This window comes from Lampris incognitus, chromosome 1, assembly GCF_029633865.1.
Source record: "Lampris incognitus isolate fLamInc1 chromosome 1, fLamInc1.hap2, whole genome shotgun sequence".
Lineage (NCBI taxonomy): Eukaryota > Metazoa > Chordata > Actinopteri > Lampriformes > Lampridae > Lampris > Lampris incognitus.
Window position 1 is genome coordinate 107,354,858 of NC_079211.1, and position 15,908 is coordinate 107,370,765.

Consider the following 15,908-nt stretch of genomic DNA (forward strand, 5'->3'; position numbering starts at 1 on the left):
ATTAATCCACTACCTGGCCTAACTCTGTAATTAAGCTGCAGTTACAGTTGCTACTGTACAAAAACTGACTTCTGCATATGCATCGTTACAAACACACCACTCACACAGCTAAGGGAATCGGTAGGCTTCACCGGTCACGTGGTTTCAGAGAGAATGTCAATGGAGACTCATAAAGCAGCGCTACCTGGGTTGGACGTAAAATCATCTTTCATCTTTCAACCTGTTTTTCAGGGGTCGCCACAGCAGATTTTACAGTTTCCATCAGGACCCTGTGAGGGCACAGCACCAATGCTGGCCATAACTGTTACATTAAAAAAAATACTGATCCCAATTTTCTGTTTAAAAGGTGTGATGTGAATGTTCTGTTAGTGTGCCCTGATGCTGTTGTCAACTTTTATAGGGCAATGTATGGGCCCTCCTATAAGCAAAACTGCATTCCTCATGAATGTTTCTTGTGGGATAATGTTATGTACAGAACCATTAGCAAATTGGGTCAGCAACAACATTTTGATTGTAAAACAGTTGATGGTTCCCATCTCCTCCAAGAGAATTTGGGATAGTAACTAATGAAATCCCAAGTGTCTTTGTCATGAAGCAGCTCAAATGTTAATGCCAATTTTAACTTCAACACTGATGGTCTCTCAGTTTTTGACCCCCTCATAAAACTGGCAAACCTTATATAAGAAAGTCAAGTGTCTCCTTTACAGCAACTCAAATGACATACTTCGCCATACAAAAACATTTTACCCAAAATAATGAAAGAGCTTCCACTTAGAGCTATCACCCAGTAGATTTTTCAAAGCCAGCATTTTACTCATATAAAGAACAAGTGTTCATTTTGCGATTACATGGTTGAAACACTAGGGTATGTGTTTACACAGTACATGCAAAATGTTTTGGGTGGACTTTAAAGTGGTTCTACAAACATCTGAGCAGAGGGTCGTTGTGAATGAAATATTATTGATCTTTTGATAATTCATTTTTCTTCTGCGACAAAATTATTTTTACTTTAGGCAGTTTTATATAAATACAATTACATTTTGAAGAAGCTGCCCTAGTGTTTTATCTTCAGAAAGGCTGATTTGGTCATATACAGTGGCTTCAGAAAATATTCAGACCCCTTCACTTTTGCACAGTATTGTAATTTTAATCTTAAATGGATAAAATTGCCACCCCCCCCATCAATCTACACTCGATAATCCATAATGACAAAGTGAAAACATGTATTTAGAAAATTTGCAAATTTGTTACAAATCAAAAACTGAAATCTCTGTATTCGTACCCTTTGCTGTGGCAATGCAAATTATGGTTTGATGCATCCTGTTTCTTTAATTATCCTTAAGATGAAGAACTTGATTGGAGTCCACTTGTGGCAAATTGAATTAATCGGACATAGTTCAGAAAGGCACACGCGTGTATATAAGGTCCCACAACTCACACTGCATGTCAGGCAAAAAACAAGCCATGTCCAAGGAACTGTCTGTAAACCTCCACAATACAATTGTGGTGAGGCATAGATCAAAGCGTTTCTAAGGCTTTGAATGTTCACAGGAGCACGGTGGCCTCAATAATTGTGAAATGGAATAAATTTGGAGCCACCAGAACTCTTCTTGGGGTTGGCTGTCCAGCCATACTACAACCAAGCAAGAAAGTCAGGGAGGTGACCAATAACCCAAGGGTCACTCTAACAGATCTTCAGAAGTCCTTTGCAAAGATGGGAGAACCTGCCAGAAGGACAACCATCTCAGCATCGCTCCGTCAATCAGACCTTTATGGTAGAGTGGCTACACAGAAGCCACTCTTGAGTGAAAGGCATATGACAGGCCACTTCAAGTTGCCCAAATAGCATTCAAAGGACTCAGAGCATGAGGAAAAAGATTCTTGGGTCTGATGAGACAAAAATTGAACTCTTTGGGCAGAACTGCAAGCACTATGTCTGGCGAACACCAGGCACTATTCATCACCTGGCTAATACCATCCAGCATGAAGCAGGGTTGTGGCAGCATCATGCTATGGGGCTGCTTCTCAGTGGCAGGGACAGGGAGACTGGTCAGAATTGAGGGAAGGATGAATGCAGCAAAATCCAGAGGTCCTTGAAGAAAACCTGCTTCAGGGTGCACGTGACCTCAGACCGGGGCGACAGCTCACCTTTCAGCATGACATTCACATGAAGCATACAGCCAAGACAATGCTGGAGTGGCTTCGGGACAAGTCTCTGTCATTAAGTGACCCAGCCAAAGCCCAGACTTAAACCCATAGAACATCTGTGGAGAGACCTAAAGATGGGGTTTTACAGATGCTTCCGATCAAATCTGATGGAGTATGAGAGGAACTGCCCGGAAGGATGGGATGAAGTACCCAAATCCAAGTGTGCAAAGCTTGTAGAGACTTTCCCCAGAAAGATTCAAAGCTGTATTTGCTGTCAAATGGGCTTCTACAAAGTACTTAATTGTCTGAATACTTAAATAAATTAGATTTTTTGTTTTTTTTATTTTCCCTTTTTCTCCCCAATTGTATCCGGCCAATTACCCCACTCTTCCGAGCCATCCCGGTCGCTGCTCCACCCCCTCTGCCGATCCGGGTAGGGCTGCAGACCACCACATGCTTCCTCCAAGGATCACGCTATTCCCCCCAGTTCCCCTGAACAGGCGCCCCGACCGGCCAGAGGCGCTAGTGCAGCGACCAGGACACATACCACATCCGGCTTCCCACCCGCACACACAGCCAATTGTGTCTGTAGGGACGCCCGATCAAGCCGGAAGTAACACGGGGATTCGAACTGGCGATCCCCGTGTTGGTAGGCAACTACTATGTGTGTGTGTGTGTGTGTGTGTGTGTGTATATATATATATATATATATATAAAATCGAGTGAGTCTGTGTCTGTGGGATTTTTTGCCCATTCATCCGGAAGAGCATTTGTGAGGTCAGGCACTGATGTTGGACTAGAAGACCTGGCTCGCAATCTCCGTTCCAGTTCGTCCCAAAGGTGTTCGATGGGGTTGAGGTCAGTGTAATGTCCGTAGACGCCTTGTCTTACTGACATAAGAATAATTCAAGAACGAGCCGACTTCGTAGGTTCTTAACTGTGTAGCTTTTACTAGCGTTCATCCGAGTTACAACCTTCATAACATGCCCGTCTCCAACTTCCTGTATACGTCACACGCACTGCACGTACACCCGTGAGTAGGTCAAGTTAAACACGTGCCCTTTCATTCATTACAGTCAGGGCTCCGTGCAGGCCAGTCAAATTCTTCCACACCAAACTCACCCAACCACGTCTTAATGGACCTTGGTTTGTGCAGTAGGGCACATTAATGCTGGAACAGAAAAAGACCCTCCCCAAACTGTTCTCACAACGTTGGAAGCATAGAATTGTCCAACATGTCTTGATGTGCTGAAGCATTAAGATTTCCCTTTACTGGAACTAAGGGGCCTAGCCCAGCCCCTGAAAAACAACCCAACACCATTATCCCTCCTCCACCAAACTTTACAGTTGGCACAATGCAGTCAGGCAGGTAACGTTCTCCTGACATCCACCAAACCCAGACTCGTCCATCAGACTGCCAGACAGAGAAGCGTGATTCGTCACTCCACAGAACACGTTTCCACTGCTCCAGAGTCCAGTGGCAGCGTGCTTTACACCACTCCATCCGACACTTGGCATTGCGCTTGGTGATGTAAGGCTTGCATGCAGCTGCTCGGCCATAGAAACCCATTCCATGAAGATCTCTGCGCAGTTTTTGTGCTGATGTTAATGCCAGAGGAAGTTTGGAATGCTAGTTATTGCGTTAACAGAGCGTTGGCGACTTTTACGCACTATGCGCCTCAGCACTCGTTGACCCTGCCGTATAACTTTACGTGATCTGCCACTTCGCGGCTGAGTTGTTGTTGTTCCTAAGCTGTTCCTTCCACTTTCCATTAATACCACTTACAGTTGACCGTGGAATATCTAGCAGGGAAGACATTTCACGAACTGACTTATTGTAAAGGTGGCATCCTATGACAGTACCAAGCTTGAATTCACTGAGCTCTTCAGAACAACCCATTCTTTCACAAATGTTTGTAAATGCAGACTGCATGGCTAGCTGCTTGATTTTATACACCTGTGGCAATGGATCTGAATGAAACACCTGAATTCAATGATTAAGAGGTGTGTCCCAATACTTTTGTCTATATAGTGTATATATCATGGGCAAAATGGCAATTTTATCCATTTAAAATTAAATCTACAACAGTATGCCAAAAGTGAAGGGGTCTGGACGCTTTTTGAAGCCACTGTATTTTGAGACCCTTTCAAAGTTAAGAACTTGCAACAGAAAAATAAGTTATACTCCTTGGGTTATGTTGCCTTTCCTTTATCTAGATAGTATAGACCTCTTGTGAAGTATACAATCCTTCTATACGGTATACTGACCAGACTTTTATGTACAAGTCAACCTGTATTCCAAATTCTTATAAAAAAGACACTAAATAACAAATGGCTCTCAAAGCAAAGTTTTTACGTTTTCAATTTCCCCTCATTCATAGCTTCCTCTGTACATCATTGACTGCAGGAAATTTAGCATTTACAAAAGGTGGACCTTTTTTTAACAACCTTACTTATCTCTGAAGCGTTCAAATAAAAAAAAAGAAAAGATATTTCACACATAACATAGCGTGCCTCTACAAGTTTATTCTTATATTGTCTCAACACAAATGGAAACAGCATTAAGTTCATGTTTAAAAAAAAGAAAAAGTATGAAAACATCCCTCGCTTGTAATTAAACACCAGTTTGGAAATATGTTACGGTGGAACTGCTTAAACAAATCAACACAATACTCTGCTTTACAAACACGCTTCTAAATGCAACAGGCAACAATTTTAAGACAGATTCCGAGATAAAGAGAAACGGTTAAGAAAGTTTTTACATTGCTCATACAATCTATGTTCCATGTTGCATGACTCCAGTTCATCAGTGTTGGCGAGGGTTCGCCCAGAGTTTGCAACCAAACATTTTGTCCCCTTTTGCCGTTGAGGACACAACTCAGACATCTGACATCATGACGCTGATGGCACCTGAAGGATGAGGGAACAGTTAGCTTGGTGGGGTGGAGGATGGCCATCTCTTATGTATGTCTGGCTCCTCTTGGTGTATAAGACAAATACTGCTTGGGGCTAATGAAGTTGAATTCTATTTCATTCGATATCAACATACTTTGTGATTCCCTACCCCACACCATTTATTCAATTTCAATCACTTATCGAGATGTCAAGTGAGTTTCTTACCATTAGATGCTAATAGGTTGTCAGTTTCCTTCATGTCCTCTACCTCCTTACAATCCTGAATCTGAAGTTGGTTTTTATCCTCCTCATCTAATATCTCAATTTTGTGCTCAAGAGAATCACTGTCCTCGTCAATTTTGTGTCTCTCCCCGCCATCGTCCAGGGTTCCTTCACTGAGATAGTCATTCTCGAGTACAGGCATTTCCTCGAATGGGTCAGCTGGCTCTTTATCATCCTGCCGCCTGCACGAGTAGTCCTCCTCACAGCTCATAAACGGCACATCCAAGCCGTCTTCATCATCTTGCTTCTTATGACACAGTGAAATTTGTGGACTGTTGTGCACGACCACCTCTTGCCTCTCAGCAGTTGAGATCCCTTCAGATCTGATGTCTTTTGTGGGAGTCTTCTCTCCTGCACATTGAGCTACCATAATTTCACTGTAGCACTGGTCTTGCAGGTACAGCTTTGAGGAGATGCAACTTTCTTCTTCAAGCTCTAGAATATGATTTAGTATGTCATCTTCTATCTTGGCATCAACACTCTGCTCTGCCACAACTGCAACCTTGGCATCCTGAACTGACTTCTGTTGCAGCTTGCTGGCCAGTGCAGTTTTACCCATAATACCACTTCCTGTTGAGCTCACATCTGGCATCTCCTGCTCTGGTTGTCCAGCGTAGTACTCTTCTTCTGCCATGCCGTCCTCCTCTTGCGGTTTGTGCTGCACTTGGTTTTCACTTGACTTCTCTTTCTGCTCTTCTTTGTCCTCAGACTTGTTTTCTGCTCTATTTTCTTCATCTGTTTGCTCTATGGTGTTTTCAATTGAATGGCTTTCCACAGCGTCTGTTAAGATTATTTCATCTGCAGACTGGCCGGCTGTTTTAACCCCCTGAGTATCCTGCTCTTTTTTCTCAGGAACACTGTTCTCCTCTGCAACTTTGTCCTTGTATTCCAGTGGTCCTGCGCTACTCTGGTTGGCCTGGCCATCTGTACTCCACTCCTGTACATCCTGCTCTTGCCTCTGATATTGTTCCTCATTCTGTTCTGCAATCTTCTCCCTGGGGTTGTTTTCTGTCGGGTTTTCTTGCCTCTGACACTGTTCCTCATTCTGTTTTGCAATCTTCTCCCTGGGGTTGTTTTCTGTTGGGTTTTCTTGCCTCTGATATTGTTCCTCATTCTGTTCCGCAATCTTCTCCCTGGGGTTGTTTTCTGTTGGGTTTTCTTGCCTCTGATACTGTTCCTCATTCTGTTCTGCGATCCTCTCCCTGGGGTTGTTTTCTGTTGAGTTTTCTTGCCTCTGATATTGTTCCTCATTCTGTTCCGCAATCTTCTCCCTGGGGTTGTTTTCTGTTGGGTTTTCTTGCCTCTGATACTGTTCCTCATTCTGTTCTGCAATCCTCTCCCCGGGGTTGTTTTCTGTTGGGTTTTCTTGCCTCTGATATTGTTCCTCATTCTGTTCTGCAATCTTCTCCCTGAGGTTGTTTTCTGTTGGGTTTTCTGCCTGTTTCTGATATGGAGCCTCTTTATCGTTTACAATGCCCCCCTCACTATTTGTGTTTTCTTCTGCCATCCCTTGGTTCTCAGAGAAAAAAATTATGTTCAGATCCTCGGCATTTTGTGCCTTTTCTTCCTGCTGCAGGACATTCACTTCCATAGCTCCATCTTCGGAATTTTCTTCTTTCAAGCTTTCCTCTGCCTCCACTTCCTCATTTACTTTTCCAGCTAAGTTTTTCATCTGATCGAGGTTGATCTGTCCCACCAGCTCGTGATTTCGCATAACCTATGGAAGAGCAAAAACAAGCACTGAAATTAAGAGTCCCCTAAGGCTCTAAGTAGCACAAGTGATGAAGATATACTTTTACCAGACAACTTTTCCACTAAACTGCCACGTGCCATTCTCTGGTATGCTTGCAGCTATTTATTTACAATATGAAATGAGTCAACGCTAACTAGTTTTTTTTTACAAGTGCCACTAGCTCAAACGTGGCTGATAACCATTGTTGTGTAATACCTTGTTGCCAACCTACAGCAAAAGTGAATTCATAATAAACAATCAAATAAATAAATGGGTGGGTGGATGGATAAACGAATAGAGATAGATAGATAGATAGATAGATAGATAGATAGATAGATAGATAGATAGATAGATAGATAGACAGACAGACAAATATAAATAAATAAATAAATAAATCCTAAACAGGAGAATTCATATTGGAAAACACACAGTTTAAGCGTATGTTTTCCAGAGTTTCTAGAGATTACATTCCAGGTTTGTAGAGATTACATTCCAATCTTTTCTAACTACAACTGAGGATTTGCCAAATATGTCAAGATGACACATAGTCCTTCCTTCATTTAACTCTTGTGATAATGAGCACCAAAGCGTAAGTGAAAACTTTATTCACATTGAGTTGTCTTTGAATCTTGCACAGCTAATCTTATAATCGGTTCATTTGAGGAGCCAAATCTGCTTCTGGACGCGACTCCGGATCAAACTGACGGGTTATGCATCAAGATTATTATTTGTACTGTATGTTAAGCCCAAAGTGAGATGCACTGTTGACAATTTGGAGTTATTCACCTTACAGTTGACTGGGGGCATGCTCACTTCTGAATGTTGGAGAGAATCTCTGTGCTTCTTTTTTTGTCTTTGAGTGTACTCTCACTAAAAAAAAAATCTTGCTCTTTGACCAATTCTCCAGTTTGTACAGTTTTCTTCGAATTTAGGAGTTATACTTTATTAATCCCTGTGGGGAAATTCATCCTCTGCATTAAACCCATCCTAGCTGTGTAACTAGGAGCTGTGGGCAGCTGCCGTGCAGCGCCAGGGGACCAACTCCAGTTCTTTTTGCCATGCCTTGGTCAGGGGCACAGGCAGGGCTGATGGTGGGAGGAAACCGGAGCACCTGCCAGAAACCCACGCAAACATGAGGGGAACATGCAATTCCACACAGAAAGGACCTGGGATGGCCTGGGGTTCGAACCCAGGACCCTCTTGCTGTGAAGCAACAGTGCTTACCACTGGGCCACCGTGCTGCTCATTTATATTTAAGCTACTCATAATAGTTAAAGGTGTTTTTCCAACAATGAGTGAGTTTTAATCATACTGAAACGAGAGTGAGAATCACCTACCACTACAAAAAGCTTATATGAACCATAGGGCTCCATAGAGATACCAAAAATATCAAGTTTTCCAAAGAACCCTTGTAAGTGAAATTAATTTCAAGAATGCTAATAGGTCCCCTTGGGTTGCAACCTGAAGAAACTCTCTCAAGTTTTTGCACATCATTTACATCAACAAATGAAGAGCAAGAGGAATTAAGCTGTAGAACTCATATGGGCCTGTGCTGAAAAACAATAACTCCAACACAGGAGAGCTGAACAGTCTTTTAGAAACAAAGGTATTCTGGTTATGCACTGGGGGATGGATGTCGAGTCCTCACCTGATGCTTATCACAAAGGTGCGCCTCCAATTCACTGAGCCGAGAGCAGTCAAAGTAACAAAGCTGGCACTTGTAGGGACTGACGTCGTCATGCTTCAGGATGTGTAAACGCAGGTTCTCAGCATTGGCACTTGTGAAAGTGCACTTGTGGCACTGGAAGATGATGCCCTGAAGGTAACGCGACAGCTTGGGTCGACGCACTTCTATTGGCGTCAGACGTTCCTCTGAAAACAAGAAAAATCGATATCAGATAGTGGAGTCAGGTGATGCAGCTGAGAGAGATCCAATGTTACCCAAAGTAATAAAGATGTCATACATAAGTTAAAGATGAACGTATCAGGTTTAACGCATAACATGTAATTTCCAAAGAATTCTTTCTGATTGCATCAACACACGTAATAAAAATTTTCAGCATAGTCAAGAAAAATGTTATTACACTTTAGTCTGTGTACAATGTCTGAACACACTCTGTACACAGAGTCTGTGTATGTGCTGTTTGTCTAAATTCTAGGGTAATCCTGACCTCTACTGAACAGAAATATTAATGACAACAAATTGAAGCAAACAAGACAAACTCCAGTACGGTGGCTTCAGAACGTATTAACCCACCATTGACTCGCTGCATAAAATTCCCAAAATATTTGAATAAGGTTTATTTTCTCCACCGAAGTAATTCTCTACAAATTGAAAATGACGTGAGGCACTTCAAATGTCTTTTGAGTTTTGGGGGATTGGGTGATAAGACAAAGGGATTCAGACTGAATCGCAACTGGAGGCCTAACCAGAGAAGGAACAACAGATGCTGAAGGAAGAACCCAATCTGAAGGAGCTGTAGTCTTGATTTAAATAGAAACTCATATTCATAGAGAGAAAGCAAGTAGGCATTTAGCTAAATATTAGATGCGAAAAGTTAATAATGGAACAACATTTACTAATCATGTAACAGTAATAAAGTAACAGTTGGTTTGCTGTATAAATATTTAGTGCCCTTGTTCTCATCTGAGAAGGAGAATAACTTCTTGAAACTGGTAGACTGAAATACATCTGAAGAATAGTGAATAAGATTGAAGTACATTCTGTGTATGTTTAGTGACCACTGTAAGAGGTACTAGATCCACTTAACTACTGGTAACTGTAATCAAACTATATGATTAAGTTGATTGTGTTCTAATCATGATTTATTTATTTACTCTTTATTCAACATCTCTGTATTGTGATGATTTCATAAGCTTGTCTAACCTAGGGTGATCAGGATTTTTCAAAAATGAGCAATAGAATTATTGAAGATGGTGCAGAATGAAAAAAAAATTTACAGAATAGTCAACAGACAGTAAACAACTGCTTTGACACAAGGCCTTGGGAAAACTTCCGTTCTTTGGAAACAACCGATGCCATGTAAGACAAGCCAACAGCATCATGTTACATCATATTACAAGAGCCTGTACCAGGAGTTGTGCTGCATGCTCAGACAGGTAGGGTCTAATTTTCCTGATATTGTACAGGGCAAATTGGCACGACTGAGCAATCGAGGCCACGGGAACCTTAAAGGTTAGTGGGTCATCAATCATGACACCCAGGTTTCGGGCAGACTTTGTGGGCGTGAGTTCGGCTGATCCAAGCTGAATATTGATGGGTTGTTGTAAACATGGACTGGCTGGAATAACAAGGAGCTCAGTGTTAGATAGGTTAAGTAGACTAGACAGTAGACTTAAAATATGATGGGAAAATCCCAAAAATAGGTTATATCTACAACGGTATGTGACTGGAAAATTTTAAGGCGATTTTCGTGATCAGCAGCCCAAAATCCATAAAATACACCCAAAAGGGTTCAGGAAGCAAAATCTTTGTTGTACAGTGAGCTTGCCTCCTGCGCATGTAGGCAGCAGTAGCATTATAAAATGCAGAATTTAACTGCACAACAGCTGCTCGCATAGACAAAAAGGTCAGCAATGCCTGTAATTCATTATCCATGTTGAATTATCCACTGGTAGTAAAGGCTGATGTCATTACCAACACAAGGATCCCGGTTCAAATCCCTGTGTTACCTCCGGCTTGGTTGGGTGTCCCTACAGACACAACTGGCCATGTCTGCGGGTGGGAAGCCGGATGTGGGTATGTGTCGTGGTCGCTGCACTAGCGCCTCCTCTGGTCAGTCAGGGCGCCTGTTCAGGGGGAGGGGGAACTGGGGGGAATGGCGTGATCCTCCCATGTGCTATGTCCCCCTGGTGCAGGGGTGTCAAACTCCAGGCCTCGAGGGCCGCAGTGTCTGCAGGTATTTGTTGCAACCGTGCACTACACCACCTGATTTCACTAATTAGCTCACGTCCTGGATCAAGGAGGGAAAGGAACATGTTTAATCAGGTGGTGTAGTGCATGGTCTGGAGTTTGACACCCCTGCCTGGTGAAACTCCTCACTGTCAGGTCAAAAGAAGCAGCTGGCGACTCCATATGTATAAGCGGAGGCATGTGGTAGTCTGCAGCCATCCCTGGGTCGGTAGAGGGTTGGAGTAGCGACTGGGACAGCTCTGAGAGTGGGGTGATTGGCCAAGTACAATTGGGGAGAAAAATGGGGGGGGGGGGGGCTGGAAAAGGGTCATGGGATAGGGGCGTGACAAATCAGGGAAGGGCATGTTCTGACTACTAAGATCCCTTCAGGGAGCAAACATGGTTGTCTGCGTCATCATTTTCGAATGTCTCCGTTTCGGCCCGTCCAGACCAAAACGCAATCCAGGAGTTTTCAAACTAAAACCGGGTCAGCAGCGTGTTCAAATCTCTGTTTTAGGGGTATGAAAATGCCGTAGTAGTGTGGACGCTAGGCGTAAACGTAGCAAACGTGTGCATTTTAAAACGAAAACGTGTTAGTGTGGATGTAGCCTGATTCCTGGAGGAGGGCCCGCATGATTACCACCATGGGCCTACAACCAAGAGGAACAGTGGACCAACGGTCAAAAAGACGTCCATTTCTGAGGAAGGACATGATTTCAGGGAGTTTTGCACTTAAGACGAACTTTAGATGGATTCACTCATTTTAGAAGCAAGACAGATTGCAGGGGATTACAGCACTATTTCTCCAAAAAGAAATTGGTAAACACGGTGGATTTATCATCTTGATTTTAATCTTTTTTTTTAATTTTTTAATTTTAAATCTTTTCTGCTTGGCAAAACTTTCACTAAATCTTTTGTACTATATTTAATGTACAAGCATTCTGAATCTTTGTACCTAAATTGGGTATACAAGTTACTCAGTGGGGTTTTACCCTGGCTCTCCTCATAGATCCATCCAAACCGCTTATCCTGCTCTCAGGGTCGCAGAGATGCTGGAGCCTATCCCAGCAGTCATTGGGCGGCAGGTGGGGAGACACGCTGGACAGGCCGCCAGGCCATCGCAGGGCCGACACACACTGACTCACACATCGGGGAAACTAAACAGATGCTGGCCACCAGGATGGCACAACACAGGAGAGCTAACGCGTCAGGCCAAGACTCCGCAGTCTACACCATCTACAGACCAGTGGCCACTCTTTCAAGGATGAGGATGTGCACATCCTTGATAGGGAGGAATGCTGGTTTGAAAGTTTGTCCTCATAGATGTAAAAAGAGAAAGACATGTTTACTGTGTGGCCAGGCCAAGTTCCTAGGTGAAGGTTCTAATTAGTTGCCCCCTAAAGATAACACCTCTTAGGCAATAAAGGTATCCTTATTGCTTGAAATTCATTATGTCCAGCTTCCACATTGACTGAGATTAGGGAATAGCTGTCATCAACTGGCGCAACCTGGTGCTGTACTTTTATAGCAAGACCAGTTTAGGTGCAGTACGGCTGGACGTAGGAAGGGCTTCAAGAAGACAGTTAGACATTTGAAAAGTAATGACTGTCAATTGCCTAAAGCAGGGGTGAGTAATCTCATCCAGAAAGGGCTGCTGTGGGTGCAAGCTTCTTTTTTTTGAAAGATTTTTTTTGTCTTTTTTTTTTGTCACCTTTACTAGATAGTGATAGTCGAGAGGGACAGGAAGGGCATGGGAGACAGAGGGGATGACATGAAGCAAAGGGCCTGAGCCGGATTCGAACTCAGGCCGCTGCGGTAAAGACATGGCCTTACGTGGTATGTGCTCTACCAGCTGTGCCACCAGTGCGCCCCCGTGGGTGCAAGCTTTTGGTCTAACAAAAGCAGTTACACATTTGATTCTGCTAATTAACCAGTAACTGGTTTTTGCTTAGGACCTTGATTGGTAAGCTAAGATGTGTAACTGCTTGGTTGGAACAAAAACCTGCACCCACAGGGTGTCGAGGTAGCTTAGCGGTCTATTCCATTGCCTACCAAAATGGGGATCGGCAGTTTGAATCCCCGTTTTACCTTCGGCTTGGTCGGGTGTCCCTACAGACACAATTGGTCGTGTCTGCGGATGGGAAGCCAGATGATTTTCAAATTGTGGGTGCTTCATTCTGGAGCAAGATTTTTGACTAATAATTCCTCCTCTTTCGACTGGGAAAACTACGGAGCCCATAGAGGGCCGTGGTGGAATGATGGAATGGAAGGGAAAAAATACATTTGCTTACTCCCAAGAAACTTTTGTGTTCTCTCGCAAAACTTTTGTTTATAGAGCGCACGTCCGGGCAGCGTGGCGGTCTATTCTGTTGCCTACCAACACGGGGATCGCTGGTTCGAATCCCCATGTTACCTCCGGCTTGGTCGGGTGTCCCTACAGACACATTTGGCCGTGTCTGCGGGCGGGAAGCCGGCTGTAGGTGTGTGTGCTGATCGCTGCACTAGCGCCTCCTCTGGTTGGTCGGGGCGCCTGTTTGGGGGGGGAGGGGGAGCTGGGGAGAACAGCGTGGCAACTCCCCATGTATCACAGGAGGAATGTGGTAGTCTACAGCCCTCCTTGGATCGGCAGAGGGGGTGGAGCAGAGACCGGGACGGCTCGGAAGAGTGGGGTAATTGGCCAAGTACAATTACACCCTGCACCCACACAGGCCCTTTCTGGATAAGCCTGCCCACCCCTGGCCTAAACGATTAGTCTTGTATTCAGGTAAGCTAATAGACATCTATTTAAGAGCGAGAGCTGGTTTGGGTTTCCCCACATTGGATCTCCTGGCAACAATGCTTAGGAATAAACACCTGAAAATTACTTCATATGGTCCAACACCCTTTATATTAACAACTTAAATTGGGGTGGTGTGTTAAATTTTTTTTTGAGATATCCAAATAAATATGATCAAAAGGTCCATCTATATTGATTTCAAATCCACTTGTGTTCACCTGCATGACTGCAAAATAAATCTCACTGTTTTTGAGGTCCGTGAACTGTCTGCAGAACTTTGAGATTTAGCTGAAGAAGAGGTAAAAAGCAGGAAAAGGTAAAAAAAATAAAAATAAAAATTGGCCAAACTTTTTTTTTTTTTTGGAGATTCTTTTCCCCCTTTTTCTCCTCAATTGTAACTTGGCCAATTACCCCACTCTTACGAGCTGTCCCGGTCGTTGCTCCACCCCCTCTGCTGATCCGGGGAGGGCTGCAGACTACCACATGCCTCCTCCGATACATGTGGAGTCGCCAGCCGCTTCTTTTGACCTGACAGTGAGGAGTTTCACCAGGGTGGACGTAACGCGTGGGAGGATCACGCTATCCCCCCCAGTTCCCCCTCCTCCCCGGATAGGCACCCCGACCAATCAGAGGAGGCGCTAGTGCAGCGATCAGGACACATACCCACATCCGGCTTCCTTCCCGCAGACACGGTCAATTGTGTCTGTAGGACTGCCCGATCAAGCCGGAGGTAACATGCGGATTCGAACTGGCGATCCCCGTGTTGGTAGGCAAAGGAATAGACTGCCACGCTACCTGGATGCCCAAATTGGCAAAACTTTTAACCTTATTAGGAACCAAGTAAAGTCCAACGTAACAAACTGGAAATAATACAGCACTACCCAGACACTATGAAGATCAGGCCACCCTACAAAACTGATCAACCGGACAAAAAGACTATCAGAGAAGTGACCAAGAGACCAGCTATAATGAACACAGAGTTGCAATTGGTTGAAATGGGAGAAACTGTCCCGGAATCAACAATCTCTTCAGTACCTCAAAGATTTGGCATCTTTGGCAGAATAACTTGAAGGAAGCCACTTCTGAGAAAAGCCAGTATTTGAGGGAAAATTCATCGATTTTCAACCTTAATCCCTGTCTACTTACAACAGAGATAGCAAGTAAACAACTGCAGTTGTTCCCTATCATTTCTGCACATCTAAGGGGGCAGTGAAACAGTTTTTTTCCCGGCCTCCAAGTGATGTATGGTCATGTCAGTTGGCGGCCAGAAAAACTACAACCTAGCAGGGTTTCTGATACTCTAATCTACTTGAAACACGCTGTTCAAAAAATACACCCTCATTCTCTCGTCTAAGCTACGTTTCCAATGATGGAAATGACGTCCCACAACAGGTCCCACAACACTACCACAGATTATTTTATGGACAACAATAGAAAGGCTTACGTGCAATGCATTCTGGTATGTGTAGGTACTGTGGGAAAGACTGTGAGCGGGAGTATGCTGATTTCTCCATCAATTTAGTACACAGTGAGGGCTTTGTTTGAGTTGACTACATTACTCACCAGTACTGACAGCACATACAAAACATCAATGCAATTTCCCTTCATCGTCAATCACGACTGGAATTTGCTAGAAGCCTTGGGAAAAAAATCTGACACCGACTGAAACAAGATTTTTTTTTTATCTGTCAAACAAGACAAGCGCTTACCAGAGGGTGGATGTAGATCACTGCAACAAGAGGCAACGCTTATGTGAAATAAAGTTGTTCTTCTGATAACCGTTTTTGCTACAGTGCAGATGCTTTTGCTCTTGGTTGCCGCTTTGCTCTTTGAGTTTCCAAGTTTTCCTACTTTTAATAGAGTCCTCCTGCCCTTGGGAAGCTGGCTGATTTTTCTTTGTGGATAGTTTTCACTGTTGGACAGCAAGAGACTTTATTTTGCTTTGGGAAAAATGCCTCCCACCTCTTCTCCCTCCACTGACTGCACCAGCTGTGCCACGCTAAGTCAGAAAATCACAGAGCTTGAAGAAAGAATCTCTATGCTCTACCAACTACAAGAGGACGAAAAACTTGACACTCTGATTGCAGCTTCCCGAGCTGATGTCCCGGAACCGGCTGATGATCAGAACCAGGGACATGAAACGCGTTGCGAAGCGGCCTCCA

General features: G+C 43.8%; 1 protein-coding gene across 1 annotated transcript in view; it reads right to left on the minus strand.

Annotated features, from left to right (window-relative positions):
* Nucleotides 1–4,661: 4,661 nt before the first annotated feature.
* LOC130111578 (zinc finger protein 462-like) overlaps nt 4,662–15,908 on the minus strand; it is a 56,177-nt gene continuing 44,930 nt past the window's right edge. Inside the window, exons 10-12 of the mRNA XM_056278810.1 lie at nt 8,706–8,929; nt 5,269–7,042; nt 4,662–5,058 (exon numbers count right to left, since the gene is read on the minus strand). Coding sequence (XP_056134785.1) covers nt 5,027–5,058; nt 5,269–7,042; nt 8,706–8,929 — 2,030 coding nt within the window. The 3' untranslated portion in view covers nt 4,662–5,026. The remainder of the gene's footprint in view (nt 5,059–5,268; nt 7,043–8,705; nt 8,930–15,908) is intronic.